This window comes from Salvelinus sp. IW2-2015, unplaced genomic scaffold (genome assembly GCF_002910315.2).
Source record: "Salvelinus sp. IW2-2015 unplaced genomic scaffold, ASM291031v2 Un_scaffold2309, whole genome shotgun sequence".
Lineage (NCBI taxonomy): Eukaryota > Metazoa > Chordata > Actinopteri > Salmoniformes > Salmonidae > Salvelinus > Salvelinus sp. IW2-2015.
In genome coordinates, this window is record NW_019943635.1 from 66847 (window position 1) to 85142 (window position 18296).

At 44.4% G+C, this 18296-nt stretch overlaps 1 protein-coding gene across 1 annotated transcript in view; it reads left to right on the forward strand.

Annotated features, from left to right (window-relative positions):
* Window positions 1-18073, forward strand: part of LOC112073588 (uncharacterized) — a 50257-nt gene extending 32184 nt beyond the window's left edge. The window contains exons 4-8 of the mRNA XM_070440211.1: window positions 3179-3368; window positions 6925-7126; window positions 12527-13125; window positions 13456-13601; window positions 14973-18073. Of these exons, the coding sequence (XP_070296312.1) occupies window positions 3179-3368; window positions 6925-7126; window positions 12527-13125; window positions 13456-13601; window positions 14973-15792 (1957 nt within the window). The 3' untranslated portion in view covers window positions 15793-18073. The remainder of the gene's footprint in view (window positions 1-3178; window positions 3369-6924; window positions 7127-12526; window positions 13126-13455; window positions 13602-14972) is intronic.
* The last annotated feature ends 223 nt before the right edge of the window (window positions 18074-18296 follow it).

Consider the following 18296-nt stretch of genomic DNA (forward strand, 5'->3'; position numbering starts at 1 on the left):
GTTCAAGTCCGGGCTCTGGCAGGGCCACTCAAGGAAATTCAGAGACTTGTCCCGAAGCCACTCGTGCATTGTCTTGGCTGTGTCCTTAGGGTCATTGTCCTGTTGGAAGGTGTACCATCTCTCTAGTCTGAGGTCTTGAGCGCTCTGGAGCAGGTTTTCATCAAGGATCTCTCTGTACTTTGCTCCGTTCATCTTTCCCTCGATCCTGACAAGTGTCCCTGTCTCTGAAAAACATCCACACAGCATGATGCTACCACCACCATGCTTCACTGTAGGGATGGTGGCAGGTTTCCTCCAGACGTGACGCTTGGCATTCAGGCCAAAGAGTTCAATCTTGGTTTCATCAGACCAGAGAATTTTCTGAGTCCTTTTGGTGCCTTTTGGCAAACTCTAAGCGGGCTGTCATGTGCTTTTTACTGAGGAGTGACTTCCGTCTTGCCACTCTACCATAAAGGCCTTATTGGTGGAGATGATTGTCCTTCTGGAAGGTTCTCCCTTCTCCACAGAGGAACTCTGGAGCTCTGTCAGAGTGACCATCGGGTTCTTGGTCACCTCCCTGACCAAGGCCCTTCTCCCCCAATTGTTCAGTTTGGCCAGGCGGCCAACTCTAGAAGAGTCTTGGTGGTTCCTAACTTCTTCCATTTAAGAATGATGGATTCCACTGTGTTCTTGGGGACATTCAATGCTGCAGACATTTTCGGGTACTCTTCCCCAGATCTGTGCCTCGACACAATCCCGACTATGAGCTCTACGGACAATTCCTTCGACCTCATGGCTTGTTTTTTTGCCACTATCAACTGTGAGACCTTATATAGACAGGTGTGTGCCTTTCCAAATCATGTCCAATCAATTGAATTTACCACAGGTAGACTCCAATCAAGTTGTAGAAACATCTCAAGGATGATCAATGGAAACAGGATGAACCTGAGGTCAATTTTGAGTCTCATAGCAAAGGGTCTGAATACTTATGTAAATAAGGTATTTCTGTTTTTTATTTGTAATACATTTGCAAAAAGTTCTAAAAACCTCTTTTCGATTTGTAATTAGGGGGTATTTTGTGTAGATTGAAGAGGAAAATTTTTATCCATTTTAGAATAAGGCTGTAACGTAACAAAATGTGGAAAAAGTCAAGTGGTCTGAATACTTTGCGAATGCAATCTAAGGCGACTATATACTAATTTCAATGTCACATTGTACCGCAGGCAGGGACGTGTGATAGGCTAATAAATTAAGTTCCAGGGTATTATCCCAAATGTATCACACAGGCTGACAGGTAATATCTGTAGGGAAAGATTTTAATGACAGTTATTCCAACTGGAAGGAAACGCCGGCAGCAGCGTCTGTTTTATTGCCTCGTTCTAAGCTACATCGCAAATGGCTCCCTACGCGTTCCCTACATTGTGCAGTACTTTTAACCAGAGCCCTATGCGCCTTGATATAAAGTAGTGCACTATATAGGAAATAGGGTGCTATTTGGGATGCAAACCTAAAGAAGGAGCATATTCATTATTCCGTGTAGCCCCTGGCACCTGCACCATCTGAAGATTCGGGGGCAGAGTTATTTTTTGTTGCTTTGTTGCATTTTAAAGACTTCAGAACTACTAGTGAGTGTTGCTAATGGGTAGGTCAATTGGTGTGTGTGTGTGTGTGTGCGTGCGTGCGTGCGTGGCTCAGTTGGTAGAACATGGCGCTTGATTCCCACGGGGGACCAGTATGAAAAAAGTATTAAATGTATGCACTCACTACTGTAAATCGCTCTCGATAAGAGCGTTTTCTAAATGACTCAAATGTAAATGTAGAAAGTGTGTGTGCAGATGTGTGTGCTTTCTCTGGTTAGTGTGTGACGGTGGTGCAGGCAGATCTTCCTCTGGCGGGTCTATGACGAGCTGAGAATGAATGGGTTAGAGAGGGAAGCATCAGACAGGTACAGCACAGAGTTGTGTAACATGCCAATTAATAGAGGAGACCTCATGCAAATTCCTGGAGGTTATTTACATGACAGACCAGAGAGAGATGGCAGTAGAGCAGGTTAAATGAGGCTAGAGAGACAAGATCTTTTAAATAATGTCATGTGATGACAAAACAAATATACAAGATAATGACTTTCACACATTGATGATTGACAAAAATTATTCAAATTTAGAATATTGATTAGCATACAATTTACATCCCTGGCCAAATAGCTAGGCTATTTTCGTGTCAGAGAGAAATTTAAATGGATTTTTGGGAAGGAAATTGAGATTTTTGTCCCCATTGTCCGTCTAGCGCAGTCAATTACAATGTGACGTGAACCGACGACATGTTGTGGCAGGCAGACTGGTCTGTTCTCATGTGCATTCTGTGTGTGTGTGTGTGTGTGTGTGTGTGTGTGGCTGGTCGGCGCACAAAGGAACCAGAGAGACAGACAGACAGATGTATGATGCAGGTAGAGAGTGAGTTGTGCTGTGGGGCGAGGGAGGGAGGCAGCATCCTGCCCTGTGGTCCATGTGGTGTGGAGGGAGGCAGCATCCTGCCCTGTGGTCCATGTGGTGTGGAGTGAGGGAGGGAGGCAGCATCCTGCCCTGTGGTCCATCATCTGTTCCAGGAGTTCAGGTGTTATTAATGGGAATTGATGTGTCTCATTACCCAGCCCCTGAGTCCCTCTGCCGGGGAGAGAGAGGAGAAGAGAATGGAGTAAGTCCCTGGAGTGGTGAAGGGGGACAGTGGGAAGGGAGGAGGAGGAAGGGAGGATGAAACTGAATGATATGAATGGTGGGAGGAGAGGAGAGAAGTGCCAGGAATCATAATTCCATCCTCTCCTGTTCTGTCTTCTCCAACACCTCTCGTCATTCCCCCCCTCTCTCTCTCTTTCTCTCTCTCCTTTTCTCTCTCTCTCTCTCTGTCCCTGTACTTTCTCTCCTCCCTTTTTCTGTCTCTCTCTCTCTCTCTCTCTCTCTCCTCTCTCTCTCTCTTTCTCTCTCCTCTCTCTCTCTCCTCTCTCTCTCTCTCTCTCTCTCTCTCTCTCTCCTCCTCTCTCTCTCTCCTCTTTACCTCTCTCTCTCCTCCTCTCTCCTCCCTCTCTCTCCTCCCTCTCCTGCTTCCCTCCTCTCTCTCTCTCTCTCTCTTTTACGTCACTCTATCTCTCTCTCTCTCTCTCTCTCCTTACCTCCCCCCCTCTCCCTCCTCCCTCTGTCTCCAGCTGCAGTGCAGAGATTGCAGCGGCGGAGGCCCCCGTCAGGCTGTCAGGTGACCAGGACGACAGCACTAACATCGCTCCCCCACCAGATTTTCAATCCTCCACCGTCTCCATGACAACCGCGACGGCCTGTGGAGAGGAGGCTTGCGACAAGCCTGCAGCAGGAGGAGGAGAAGAACTAACTGCAGAATGCGTAAGCGGAATCTCTCTCCCCTCTCTCTCTCTCTCTCTTCACCACATCATTATTCATTTTCATTTTTGACCCTTTCTCTCTATCTGTCTCTCACTCAATATGCTGGAGACAGTGGTGGGCTGTATCACGCACACAGACAGGGGCATGTGAGGATGGTTAGGGCAGATCAGAGCAGAACAGAACAGAGGGACTGCGTTTCCAGGCAGGCAGCAGGCAGGAGGCTGCAGACACACACACAGAGCCAGACAGACGTCTGTGATGAGCCCCTGACAACCGCAGGCAGGCAGGCATGCAGCTACAGCCACAGCCTCAGCGTCTTCCTCCCAGCTCAGCTCTGCATCTGCCTGGGAACAGGACTCAGCAGAGGGGGAGGATTAAAGAGCAGGTTCATGGTGGTAACTGACGGGGCTTCTTCATCTCATCTGTGTGCTGTTCTGCTTGGCTGGCTCGGCTGTCTGTCCTCCTGTCCTCTCTGTGTGAAACGCAGCTACCCAGCTGCTAGCCGTCTGTCGGTAGCTGTCGTTGCATTGTGTTAATTTGTGCAATAATCCAACCAACACGTCTCTGCCTCTGCTGGAGTTGAGGTTACAGCATCAAGCATCACGTATCGACAACCAGGGTAGTTGGGTTTATGGCTGACAGTCCGTCATGTATTTTGTATGAGGAAGGATGCTATAGGTGAGAACGAACGCTAACATCATATATTCCACCACTGCTTTTTGTTCATAGCTCAGTCATTGTTGCTGTTGCATGCACCGGCTTATTCAATGCATGGAGAATGGCAGTGCGTTTTTCCAGTCATGGCCAACGGCAATTCATTAATACCCGCATCCAACCGAGTCATTCATTATTCTGTGTGATACCTGAGCCCTAGCTACGTGTCATATTTCCCACCTGTGTCTCATTGGATATGAAAACATACCCCAATGCCCTTTGTTTTCAGCCACAGTCATGTTGTTTATCATGCGTAGGTCTGCAGCTATGTGTTGTTTATCAAGCTAATGCTAGGAACCACAGAGTCTAGACGTTAGCAGTTTGGGGGCCAATTGATGATAACCTGTCAATCAATGAGCTGCTGTCATTCAGCTATGTCGATCACTAATGATGCTGAATGAGCGTCTGTAGAAAGGTGAGGGGTCAGGGGGTCACCCTGTCAGTCTGATGACCTTTCACCTGATCTTTAGTTCCATGATGAGGCCCACCATGATGTATGCAGGAATCATTTGACTTACACCAATGCAATCCACCTAGCATTGGTGCCATTGTGTCAGGCTATAATAGACTCATAATGTTGTCTCTAGTATTTGGGGTATTTTCTAAAATCCCAAAGGCTTCCCTAGCATTCCCATTCCATTCCAATGCTTCCCTAGCATTCCCATTCCATTCCAATGCTTCCCTAGCATTCCCATTCCATTCCAATGCTTCNCTAGCATTCCCATTCCATTCCAATGCTTCCCTAGCATTCCCATTCCATTCCAATGCTTCCCTAGCATTCCCATTCCATTCCAATGCTTCCCTAGCGTTCCCATTCCATTCCAATGCTTCCCTAGCGTCCCCATTCCATTCAATGCTTCCCTAGCATTCCCATTCCATTCCAATGCTTCCCTAGCATTCCCATTCCATTCCAATGCTTCCCAAGTCATTCCGTGAAGGAAACAGACACAGATATGTGCCCTTGGTCTGTCTGAGTACATACAACATTGACAGCCTTTCAGAGTCAAGGGTATCATATAGAGGTCAGCCGATTAATTAGGGCCGATTTCAAGTTTTCATAACAATCGGTAATCTGCCTTTTTGGACACCGATTATGGCTGATTACATTGCAATCCACGAGGAGACTGCGTGGCAGGCTGACCACCTGTTACGCGAGTGCAGCATCAAAAGGACCTTGTGGCTGCAAGGAGCCAAGGTAAGTTGCTAACTAGCATTAAATGTATCTTATAAAAAACAATCAATCTTCACATAAATCACTAGTTAACTGCACATGGTTGAAGATATTACTAGGTTCACTAGCTTGTCCTGCGTTGCATATAATCAAAGCGGTGCCTGTTATTTTATCATCGAATCATAGCCTACTTCAACTTCGCCAAACAGGTGATGATTTAACAAAAGCACATTCGCGAAAAAAGCACAATCGTTGCACAAATGTACCTAACCATAAACATCAATGCCTTCCTTAAAGTCAATACACAGAAGTATATTTTTTTTAAACCTGCATATTTAGTTAAAAGAAATGCATGTTAGCAGGCAGTATTAACTAGGGAAATTGTGTCACTTCTCTTGGCTTCAGTGCAAGCAGAGTCAGGGTATATGCAACAGTTTGGACCGCCTAGCTCATTGCGAACTGTGTGAAGACCATTTCTTCCGAACAAAGACCGCAATTAATTTGCCAGAATTTGCCATAATTATGACATAACATTGAAGGTTGTGCAATGTAACAACAATATTTAGACTTGGGGTTGCCACCCATTCAAAAAAATACGGAACGGTTCCGTATTTCACTGAAAGAATAAACTTTTTGTTTTCGAAATGATAGTTTCCGGATTTGACCATATTAATGACCAAAGGCTCGTATTTCTGTGTGTTTATTATAATGAATCTATGATTTGATATTTGATAGAGCAGTCTGACTGAGCGGTGGTAGGTAGCAGCAGGCTCGTAAGCATTCATTCAAACAGCACTTTACTGCGTTTGCCAGCAGCTCTTAGCAATGCTTTGAAGCACAGTGCTGTTTATGACTTCAAGCCTATCAACTCCAGAGATTAGGCTGGCAATACTATAGTGCCTATAAGAACATCCAATAGTCAAAGGTATATGAAATACAAATCGTATAGAGAGAAATAGTCCTATAATTCCTATAATAACTACAACCTAAAACTTCTTAACTGGGAATATTGAAGACTCATGTTAAAAGGAACCACAAGCTTTCATATGTTCTCATGTTCTGAGCAAGGAACTTAAACGTTAGCTTTTTTACATGGCACATATTGCACTTTTACTTTCTTCTCCAACACTGTGTTTTTGCACTATTTAAACCAAATTGAACATGTTTCATTATTTATTTGAGACTAAATTGATTTTTATTTATGTAGTATATTAAGTTAAAATAAAAGTGTTCATTGTTCATTCAGTATTGTTGTAATTGTCATTATTACAAATATATATATATAAAATTGGCCGATTAATCGGTATCGGCTTTTTTTGGTCCTCCAATAATCGGTATCGGCGTTGAAAAATCTTAATCGGTCGACCTCTAGTATCATATTAACAGTACAGTCTATCTCTCAGGATATTAAACACCATTTCATTAGTCAAACCTGCCAGGTTCAGAATGGATCAATATCTGTTGAGATTGAGATGGTGATGGCACCATTAGCAGGAAAATTGTATGCTACAGTACATGCTCTCAGGCCCCTGAGTGTGTAATACAGCCAACCCACATTCTATAGGTCTCTCACGTTACCATCTCCCTCTCACTCTGTCTCTAACACACCATTGGCTCTTTCAATAGCTGTTGACATATTCAGTTGATTGACAGGTGTCTCTCTCCAATCAGCAGCACTCTGGCCTGGGCTGCAGGCGCTCCAGCTCGGACGCAGCTTATGAACCGGCCGAATCGGTGAGGGCCCAGCGCGAGTGCCGCCTCCGGCCCCACTACAGCGACCCCATGCCGGCCGACGCCGCCAAGCGCAAACAGCTGGAGATGAAGATCGCTGCCGCTGCACGCCTCCACAGCCAGCGACGGGACAGGGACATCGGTGGGTGGAGCTACTGTACATGGGTGTCTTGTCTCTAGTGTTGTACAAACCAAATGTCACGATGGGATTATACGTGCTACAGTAAAGGTGTGTGTTTGAATGAGTGGGCCCTATTCTAGTCCCCTGCTGCTGCTGCGGCAAAAAAGGCATTAAAATCGCAAAAGGAAGATATTGGAGTCTACTTTGTGTACGATCCTACCTACTTTGTCATTGAACCCCTAACACTAACCTCTCTTTGGGGGTAATTCCCCTAACCAATCCTGACAACGCACCCTTCCACCCAACTACCCACAAGATTCATTACACTCACCCTTCTCATCCTACTTACCCTTTGGGCAGTCTTCCCAGCGGCCTTGTCTGGCATGGAGCCCATGTTGTACAGGCACAGAGACTCTAACAATGAGCCAGGTTAAGAAACAAACACCCACACACACATGAACCCAACCTCAGGCTATCGTGTCATGCAACAAATTGTATTATTCTTGACTGTGACCTCTCTCTCTAAAGTGCTAGCTTTACGTTATGGACCTCACCACTGCAGTGTGATTGTGTCTTTGCTATTGAAACAGCTTCATTCAGGACAATTTAGATCTTTCCGAATCACTGCACTCTTAGAGCCTGAGCTCTCTGTTCTCCTCCGATTGTGTGCAGGGCAGCCATCTGAATCAGTATAAAGTAACTAGCTATCGTGTATGATTTTTAAATAGCTTTTTTCAGAGGCCCTTACAGTAATTTAAGATTGGGCCTGTTTTGAAGAGTAGAAGCCTATTAAGTTGTGTCTTTTTACGATACATTCTTAGAAAAAAAGGTGCTATCTAGAACCTAAAAGGGTTATTCGGCTGTCCCCATAGGAGAACCATTTGAAAAACCCTATATCCAGAGGGTTCTACCCAAAAGAGTTCTGCCTGGAACCAAAAAGGGTTTTACCTGGAACCAAAAATGGTTCTCCTATGAGGTTAGCCGAAGAACCCTTTTTTCTAAGAGTGTAGGGATGGGTTATATAACAACATATTGACCCTATTTCTGAGCTTTCACTCTTCAATTCCCTTTGTGTTAACACTCTATCTGACATGTTAGGGAATATGTTAGTCAATATGCCATATCGTGAGCTTGTGACTATAAGGTTCCATCTGCTAAAAGATGATTCTGAGATAATCGGCTTTATTAAAGTTCTGAACCCTCATTGGTTTGAATGGAATCAGCAATTTAAATATTGTATTCTTTTGGACTTACAGTTGAAGTCGTAAGTTTACATACACCTTAGCCAAATACATTTAAACTGTTTTTCACAATTCCTGACATTTAATCCTAGTAAGAATTCCCTGTTTTAGGTCAGTTAGGATCACCACTTTATTTTAAGAATGTGAAATGTCAGAATAATAGTAGAGAGAATGATTTATTTCAGTTTTTATTTCTTTCATCACATTCCCAGTGGGTCAGAAGTTTACATACACTCAATTAGTATTTGGTAGCATTGCCCTTAAATTATTTACCTTGGGTCAAATGTTTCAGGTAGCCTTCCACAAGCTTCCCACAATAAGTTGGGTGAATTTTGGCCCATTCCCCCTGACAGAGCTGGTGTAACTGAGTCAGGTTTGTAGTCCTCCTTGCTCGCACACACTTTTTCAGTTCTGCCCACAAATTTTCCATAGGATTGAGGTCAGGGCGGTGTGATGGCCACTCCGATACCTTGTCTTTGTTGTCCTTAAGCCATTTTGCCACAACTTTGGAAGTATGCTTGGGGTCATTGTCCATTTGGAAGACCCATTTGCGACCGAGCTTTAACTTTCTGACTGATGTCTTGAGATGTTGCTTCAATATTTCCACATAATTCTCCTTACTCATGATGCCATCTATTTTGTGAAGTGCACCAGTCCCTCCTGCAGCAAAGCACCCCCACAACATGATGCTGCCACCCTCGTGCTTCACGGTTGGGATGGTGTTCTTCGGCTTGCAAGCCTCCCATTTGTCCTCCCAACATAACGATGGTCATTATGGCCAAACAGTTCTATTTTTGTTTCTTCAGACCAGAGGACATTTCTCCAAAACGTACGATCTTTGTCCCCATGTGCAGTTGCAAACCGTAGTCTGGCTTTTTTTATGGCGGTTTTGGAGCAGTGGCTTCTTCCTTAATGTGCGGCCTTCCAGGTTATGTTGATATAGGACTTGTTTTACTGTGGATATAGATACTTTTGTACCTGTTTCCTCCAGCATCTTCACAAAGTCCTTTGCTGTTGTTCTGGGATTGATTTGCACTTTTCGCACCAAAGTACGTTCATCTCTAGGAGACAGAACGCGTCTCCTTCCTGAGCGGTATGACGGCTGCGTGGTCCCATGGTGTTTATACTTGCGTACTATTGTTTGTACAGATGAACGTGGTACCTTCAGGCATCTGGAAATTTCTCCCAAGGATGAACCAGACTTGTCTACAATTATTTTTCTGAGGTCTTGGCTGATTTCTTTTGATTTTCCCATGATGTCAAGCAAAGAGTCACTGAGTTTGAAGGTAGGCCTTGAAATATATCCACAGGTACACCTCCAATTGACTCAAATGATGTCAATTAGCCTATCAGAAGCTTCTAAAGCCATGACATCATTTTTGGGAATTTCCCAAGCTGTTTAAAGGCACAGTCAACTTAGTGTATGTAAACTTTTGACCCACTGGAATTGTGATACAGTGAATTATAAGTGAAATAATCTTTCTGTAAACAATTGTTGGAAAAATGACTTGTGTCATGCACAAAGTAGATGTCCTAACCTTATTGCCAAAACTATAGTTTGTTAACAAGAAATTTGTGGAGTGGTTGACAAACGAGTTTTAATGATTCCAACCTAAGTGTATGTAAACTTCTGACTTCAACTGTATCAACATTAATTGGGGTTTTTAGAGTACAATTTAGGTAGAGGACATTTAACAGAACAAGGCTATGTCAGTAACTAAATGTTTGACAAAAATGCAGATAGAGAGTTTGGGACTATACGGTTCTATGTTAATGTTGACCTTTATGCACTATTGACATGCCAGAACAAGGGTTTAACCTAGAGGTGAACAGAAGGGAGGGGGGATTGTCCTTTACATATCTGACTATGTAATCCATCTCTATCATTTAGCATTACAACAAGCATTACAACAAAGTAATGAATGTTCAAGCATTGAAATGAGGCCGGGAGGTCTCTTGTTCACTTAGAACAAAATAATTTGTTGCTTATGTCGAGTGGTGATTTTAGCATGTAAATCTTGGTGGGGGCAAAATATATATATAAAGTGGGATGCATGCCAGCAAAGCCACTACACAACACAACACTAAACAATACATTAATTGCACTATAACGGTGACAAACGGTGCCCACAAACTGTTAGGGCCTACAAAAAGCTGTCCCAACAGCAGTCCCAACATCTTACCACTGCTACACCTGGATTTCAGCGGAGCCTTGTCTGGCAGCGAAACAGTTCATTCAGCCTCATTTACTGCCTTTTAAAAAACCATAGCTGATATGGCTGACTTGTTTATACAAATGTGGTTTCTAATGACAATTGAGATGTACAAACTATGGCATAAGGGGACAACAAGCAGATAATAGGCAATCCGTAATTTCGATTACGACATTAATGAGCGTGCTAGGATGGACGTAGTCAATATAAATATTTGTTTAGCACGTTTGAAATGTACAGCGACAGAATTCAGAACATGGGCCGTTCTTACAGTGTTCTCCCTGTATACCAAGTTAGAACCGTCTGATAAATAAAAGGGTCATATAAACAGACAATGAAAGCTCTTACAAAATTTTATGATTATGTTCCTCTAAAACAGGTTATAGGCTACATGTGCACCACCAAGTCAGAACAGTAGGCAAAATTAAGATGGGTAAATAGACCAAATTATTAGGGCGAGGCACATGGGCTGCTAACAGCTTACTACACAACATACACTTAGTATTACTTTCTTAGCTACAGTATACATATCTCCCTGGCATATTACATAATTTGTCCAGCAGCATACAATACATTTTTGGACCCACCTTGTTGTGCTGTGCTCACTTGAAGGTGACACGGCGGTCCTTCGTGGGCAAATTTTGTCATTAAAGTCTGGCATTCTCTAGATGTATGGTGCTTTCAAGGCAACTGGAAACTCAGAAAAAAACAAGGTTGAATCATTATGATGTCATTGATCTTCAGGTCGTAGCTCTAGAAAGAGGCCCGAGTTCCCGACTTACAATTCCGAGTTGGATGACCAGTCAAAACGTATTTCCCAGTCGGAGCTCGTTTTTTCTGGAATTCCCAGTTGTTTTGAACTCACTGAAGTCAAGTTTTTGCAGTTCTGAGTTAACAGTTGTTTTGTGCACGGAACTTGGAAAAGAGACACTTAATCCCAAATTTGGGACTACACAGCCACTCCACTGAATAGCGGGCCAGTGATGTTTGCAGTTAGCCACTGTCACTGATTCCTTCCAAACCACTTATTATTGAATTTGCGATATCATAAAAAAAAAAAAAAATGTATCCCATTTTCTCCCCAATTTCGTGGTATCCAATTGGTAGTTACAGTCTTGTCTCATCGCGGCAACTCCCGTACGGACTTGGGACAGGCGAAGGTCGAGAGCCGCGCGTCCTCCGAAACACGACCCAACCAAGCCGCACTGCTTCTTGACACAATGCCCACTTAACCCGGAAGCCAGCCGCACCAATGTGTCGGAGGAATCACCGTACACCTGGCAACCACGTCAACGTGCACTGCGCCCAGCCCGCCACAGGAGTCGCTAGTGCACGATGGGACAAGGACATCCCGGCCGGCCAAACCCTTCCCTAACCTGGACGACACTGGGCCAATTGTGCGCCGCCCCATGGGTCTCCCGGTCGCTAAGACTTTGAAAGTATGATGTTGACATGATCAGTCCAATAAAAGACTTGGCGGTGACAAAAGACTTAGACTTGGCGGTGACATACTGTCCCCACGAGTGACAAGAACACTGAGCTAATCATAGCGCAACTAGAGAACATTACCAACACCTACGCTCTGTATTTTCCCCCGGCTGCCCCTCCACCACAGAAAGCACTGAGCTAGGCTGAAACACCTGCATTTTGGAGCTGCCTTACTCAAGAAACCAAAAAAGAGAAAAGAGATTTTTTTTTACATTGTTTGTAAACAGATATGTGACACGTATTAATGCCAAAATAACATGCAAAACAGGTAAGCCCCGCCCCGCAAAAAAAATATAATGTATAATACATTTATTTATTTTTTAGCTAAAAATGTGGGTCTTATAACAGGTGGCTCCACCTGCCCTGAATGACGGGTCGCCACTGCTTATGTCCCAAAAAACGGTATAACTAAAAGCCTACAACAGTTCACTTGTGTGACTAGTCTCTAACCTCCCTTCTTGTGTGTGTTTGTCCCACAGCTCCTGCCTCGGTGCGGGTCCGTTCTGAACCCCGCGGTGAAGAGCGTCTAGGGAGTCTGGGTGTGACGCGTGGTGGACAGCACCGCTGGAGCACCGTGAGCAGCCTAAGTGCCGACAGTGGTGTGGTGGGCCTGTGTGACGACCGCGATGATGACGACGAACCCCGGAGAGTACACCACAGTGGAGGGGCCGAGGTGGAACGGGTGGACAGCGGGATTGGACCCTGCCTGGCCCACGGCTGGAAGAGACCCTCTGCCTCTCTCAGGGCCTGGGAGGCCCAGAGACCCTGCCCAGACTGTGGCCAGAGAGACGGGCACGGGGTGGCCCGAACAGAGGGGGAGGGGACCAGTATGTGTGAGCGCTGCTCCAAGCTGAGGACAGAGAGGAAGGAAGCCATCTTGGAGTTCCTGAACACAGAGTCAAGTTATGGGGAGGACTTAAGGATCATCAAGGAGGAGTTCTACTGTCCCATGCAGAGCGCCGGGCTGCTGACCTCAGAACAGCTGACCGTGGTGTTCAGCAACGTTCAGGAGCTCATAGACGTCAACGAACGCTTCACTGAACACCTGCAGGACAGCATTGACCAGGCCTTCGACCAGGTGAGCCAGATAGAACCACAACCAATCACTCACGTTATTCTTTATCAGTGGTCATTGACTAGGTGATAAGCCTACTTCAGAAAGAACACCAGTCACTCATGTTATCAGTGGCCTGGTGATTCGTCAAAAAGCATCATTGATTTTTAGTTTGGTATAAGTCATGTTGAAAAAGTGACACAGTGGCTTGTGGTTGCACTGTGGTTAATCTCTCGTGTTAGCTAGCTAGCTAGTGCACACAAGTTTTGGTTCTGTGTTCTGAGATGACACTGTGGTCATACTATTGCCCTATAGAGATGTTCTAAATCTATGTCTCTGCTTGTTCCCTTGCAGGGAGATGAGGACCTGCTAACAGTGTGCATTGGAGAGATGTTCCTGGAGTTTGTCAACATGCTGCCAGCCTTCCAGACATACTGCCTGCAGCAGTCCACCTCTGTCAACATGCTCAACACCCTGGAGAAGGAGAAAGAACTGCTGAGGTAAAGACTGTAAAGTAACACTTCAAAGATCAACTCACATTTTATTTGTCCCGTACACATATTTTACAGATGTTATCGCAGGTGCAGCAAAATGCTTATGTTTCTAGCTCCAACATTGCAGTAATGCTGAACAATAAAAAACGATACACACAATTCCCCCAAAAAGAAAAAGAAAGAAATTAAGAAATATGTGAACGAGCAATGTCAGAGTCCGTAATATAAATATATACATTATATATACAAAAATATGTTCACACGCCTTCAATGCCAGGAGAACGCTACTTGCCCAAATGTATAGTGCCAACTATAAAGTTTAGTGGAGGAGGAATAATGGTCTGGGGCTGCTTTTCATAGTTCGGACTAGGCCCCTTAGTTCCAGTGAAGGGAAATCTTAACGCTACAGCATACAATGACATTCTAGACGATTCTGTGCTTCCAAATTTGTGGCAACAGTTTGGGGAAGGTCCTTTCCTGTTTCAACATGACAATGCCCCCCGTGCAGAAAGCGAGGTCCATACAGAAATGGTTTGTTGAGATCTGTGTGGAATAACTTGACTGGTCTATACACAGAGCTCTGACCTCAACACCATCGAATACCTTTGGGAAGAATTGGAATGCCGACTGCGACTGACTTGTTGGAAAGGTGGCATCCTATGACGGTGCCACGTTAAAAATCACTAAGCTCTTCAGTAAGGCCATTCTACTGGCAATGTTTGTCTATGGAGATTGCATGGCTGTGTGCTCGATTTAATACACCTGTCAGCAACGGGTGTGGCTGAAGAAGCCAAATCCACTAATTTGAAGGGGTGTCCACATACTTTTGTATATATAGTGTGGAAGCTGTTTTTCAGTCTCTCAGTCCCAGATTTGATGCGCCTATATTTTGGTAGTTTATACTGTACGGGTACTTGCAGGATTTTATCAACTATTGTTTTCTGTATTATAGTTACAAATAAGGGAACTTTGGTTTAAAAATGTTCCTTATTCAAGATCAAGATCAAGTGAAAAAGAACGTGTTGTTTTGGAAATTTCCACTGAGCAGAATTCTCTTCTGTGCTCTAAGAGCAGAAGAACAGTAACTTGGAACCCTAAGTTCCCACTACCCTGTGTTATTCTTAATGGAAGAGACAGAAGGTTGTCATTAATTCATAACTGGACCTATTCTGAGAACGGTGATGAAGTCATTACTATTTTTAGACCCAGGCAACTACTTCACATCTCACCTATAATGACTCACCCTGTATTGTCTTGTGATTCCCACTGCTCTCAACTTTACAATTAAATCTGAGACTCTCTGGCCTACGATCACAATTAAACAGTATGTTAATATCACTCTGTCTCTCTCCTTCTCTCTTTCACTCTCTCTCTCAGGATCTTCCTGGACGTGTCCCAGAATGACAACACAGCCCTGCGGCGTATGAACCTGCGCTCCTTCCTCATGGCTCCCCTTCAGAGGGTCACCAAGTACCCCCTCCTCCTGAGCCGCATCAGCAAGGTCACCATGGAGTGCCACCCCGACCATGGCCGTCTCCGAGAGGCCAAGAGCCGTGTGGAGTCTCACCTGGAGCACATCAACATGAAGACCAAGCAGGAAGGAACCCTGACCTGGACTCTGCGTTCCTTTCGCCGCGACAGCCGCAAGAACCGCGAGGTCATTAACATCGAGATGCGGGAGATGTCCATGAAGACTGTGGGCTGGGCCAGGGAGAACACACGCTTCGTCATGGAGGGGCCCCTGCAGCTCTCCCAACCTGCAGACGGACAGTGGGTAAAGAAGGGCAGTAAAGGCCTCAAGTTCCAGAACATCCAGAGTCTGTTGATGGTGCGTACGCAGAAGCCTGGAGAGGGTCTGTCTCAGACGGACAGCGAGGCCAAGGTGGAGGAGCAGGAGCACGGTGTGTGGGACGGTGTGCTGGTGCTCATCAAAGACAAGAGCAGTGGGAAGTTCACCGTGCTCAGAGAGCCCATCCGCCTGGCCAACTGTGTGGTGTCGGCCGACCCTGACTGCGAGGACACCTTTGAGGTGCTGGACATACGTAAGGAGGCCTTTGTTTTTAGGGCCTCGGATAAACCCCGCACCCAGCAGTGGTTCCGGCAAATCAAGAGGTATACCCGTGACCTGGGACCGTGGAGGAAGAGGCGTAACGCGCTCCCCAATATTATGATGAACACAAACCAGGGCAGGTCCTGAGACTGAGGGACACCGTTTCCCTGGCTGGATACCAGTGTAAATAGATGTACTACTACTGCAAAAAGAACTGACCATGCTTCTGGATGGTGGAGCGATTTGTTTCTGAAGATTTAGGGTGGGGTTTGTGAGGTTCCATGTTATGATGAGGATAGCACTTTTTTCTAAGAAAAACTGCAATTGCACCATACTGTAACGAAACGTATGAAGGTATAGTTTTTAGCTTCTGTCTAAAAATGATCAACCACTTGGATGACCAAAAAAGGAGACTTGGTTGGGAACACTGCTGGCCTTGGTTGTCAAAACTGTTTGCTCTTGAAGAAAGAGATGTTTTCAGTATACTGACTGACTGGTGTCTGTGTTGAAAAGCATGGTTGAAGTTGATGATTGAAAAAACATGACTCTGTAATGCTAATGAAAATGCACAAATGAGTAAAAAACTACTGTTAAATTATACAATGGGGACTTGGACTACAGCTTAGTAAAAAAAGACAGGAACTTTTATTTTACCTGACTAAGGTAAGTCAAAATCACTGGCCTCTTCCCCCTTTCTTTTGCCCTCTGTGTCAGTAGCAATGTCCACTGCCAGCAGAGATGCGAGAAATGGCATCCAGTCAGTCAGTGACTTCCTATTATGAATGCTGTGCAGACAGTGTCTGTCAGACAGTTTGAACCCAGGGTTGTGGACATACTTGTATCAGAGGAGGCTGGTGGGAGGAGCTATAGGAGAACAGGCTCATTGTAAGCGCATAAATGGAATGAATGGAACGGAGTCAAACGTGGTTTCCATATGTTTGATGTGTTCGATACCATTCCATGTATTCTAGCCATTACAATGAGCCTGTCCTCCTATAGTGCCCCCCACCAGCCTCCACTGACTTATATCACTGTGCTGGGTGGGCTCAAGTCACAAAGAAGCAATAAATTGTGCAATTTTAGCTATTTATTTTAGTTTCTCCACATCTGGTCAGACTTCGTAATTATGGGAAATCGAGAGCTTATTATTCCACCTATGACTGGAAGTGATGTTATTGACACAAATGAGCTACAGAGGTTAGGCCCTAGAAGAATGTGCACTTGAACTTCAAGCCTAGGCCTGGTTTGGCCCCTACCAGTATTGTCAACTGTTTATTCAAACTCTCAAAGCCTTTACCTGTACCTGAATGTGGTAGTACAGCATGGCCAAAGTGGAGGTGGAAAGGCCTCAAACACGGGTCAACCGGACCATGAGTTTAGTAGCTAAAGCTGACATAGTAGCGCCAGTCAAATGTCTTCACGGTGTGCTGTTCCATGACAATCAGATGGGGAAATTGTGAGCTTTTGTTCCTTGGGTTTTTATTTCACTCTAAATGAACAAAAAGCATTTCTTCTGTTGCCAGTCACAGTAATGTTGATAAAACTTTGAGTATCTGGAAATGGTCATCAAGTCAGACTGCCCTCTGCCCATAGGTAGCAGCAGAAAGACACTTAAAAAGCCTGCTTACATAGCCTGGTTATACCAGTGTGAACACTGCATTCACCAATCTGAAATTTAGTGAAATCTTTTTGGATGCCAGAATTTACAGGCAGTTCTAATCCCTCCATCGACTGCTAGTGTTACTACATTATGTCATAGTTTACCTGTGCCCTTATCTCAAGTGTGACTTCCCTTCTCCTAAAATCTGTTTTTGTGTCTGATGTTTCTGAAGGCACTTTATAATTAAGACTACAAAATAGATCCATATTATGGTGCGACTGTCACTCTTCAACAACGCTATCTGCCAATCATGATTTCAAAAGCTTTATTCTGTTGGTTGTGTTGTTTATTCACAGAACTCTTTATGTTAGGGAAACATATAGGACCACAGCTGACTACATACAGCAGGTCAAGGCAATACTTCTTATCAAACAAATCTAACCTCCATATACTGTTTAGTCTGATTATGTTTAGTCCAGGAGTAGCATAGGTCAAGGAGGTAGTGAATCACTGTTTTTGGACAGAGAATGATGTACGGAGTAGACTACTGCCTGTCTCTTACTGTTCATCACCTTCCAATGGCGCTAACACTGTTACAATCATAGAATTAGAATCTCATTCTATTTCTATTGTTTGAATTCTTTCAGCTTCCATCTTGTTCCACTAAATGATTACTACCGTATATGGGAAGACCAATGCTGTGTAAACATTTTGAAAATATCCTAGACCTGCTCGACTGTCAAATGTTTTTCCTCTGCATTTTAGACCTAATGTCATATTTCCTTTATGTAAGATTTTGTGAATTATATTAAAAAATGACATGTTAAATACATTTTTCTTTGTACTTTACCCATTTCCACTTATTGCTATACATTGTGCTTTGAGTCATCAGGTAAGTCATATTCTGAAATAGTGAAAGAGGTGTTCTTGTATGCTAATAAGGCGTGGTTAATTCATAAAAGGAACAAGGCAATTATTGGACTTAGGTGTTTGGACAGAAGTCTCGCTTTACGAGAGCAATCAGTGAAAGGTGCTTCTTTGACACCAACTA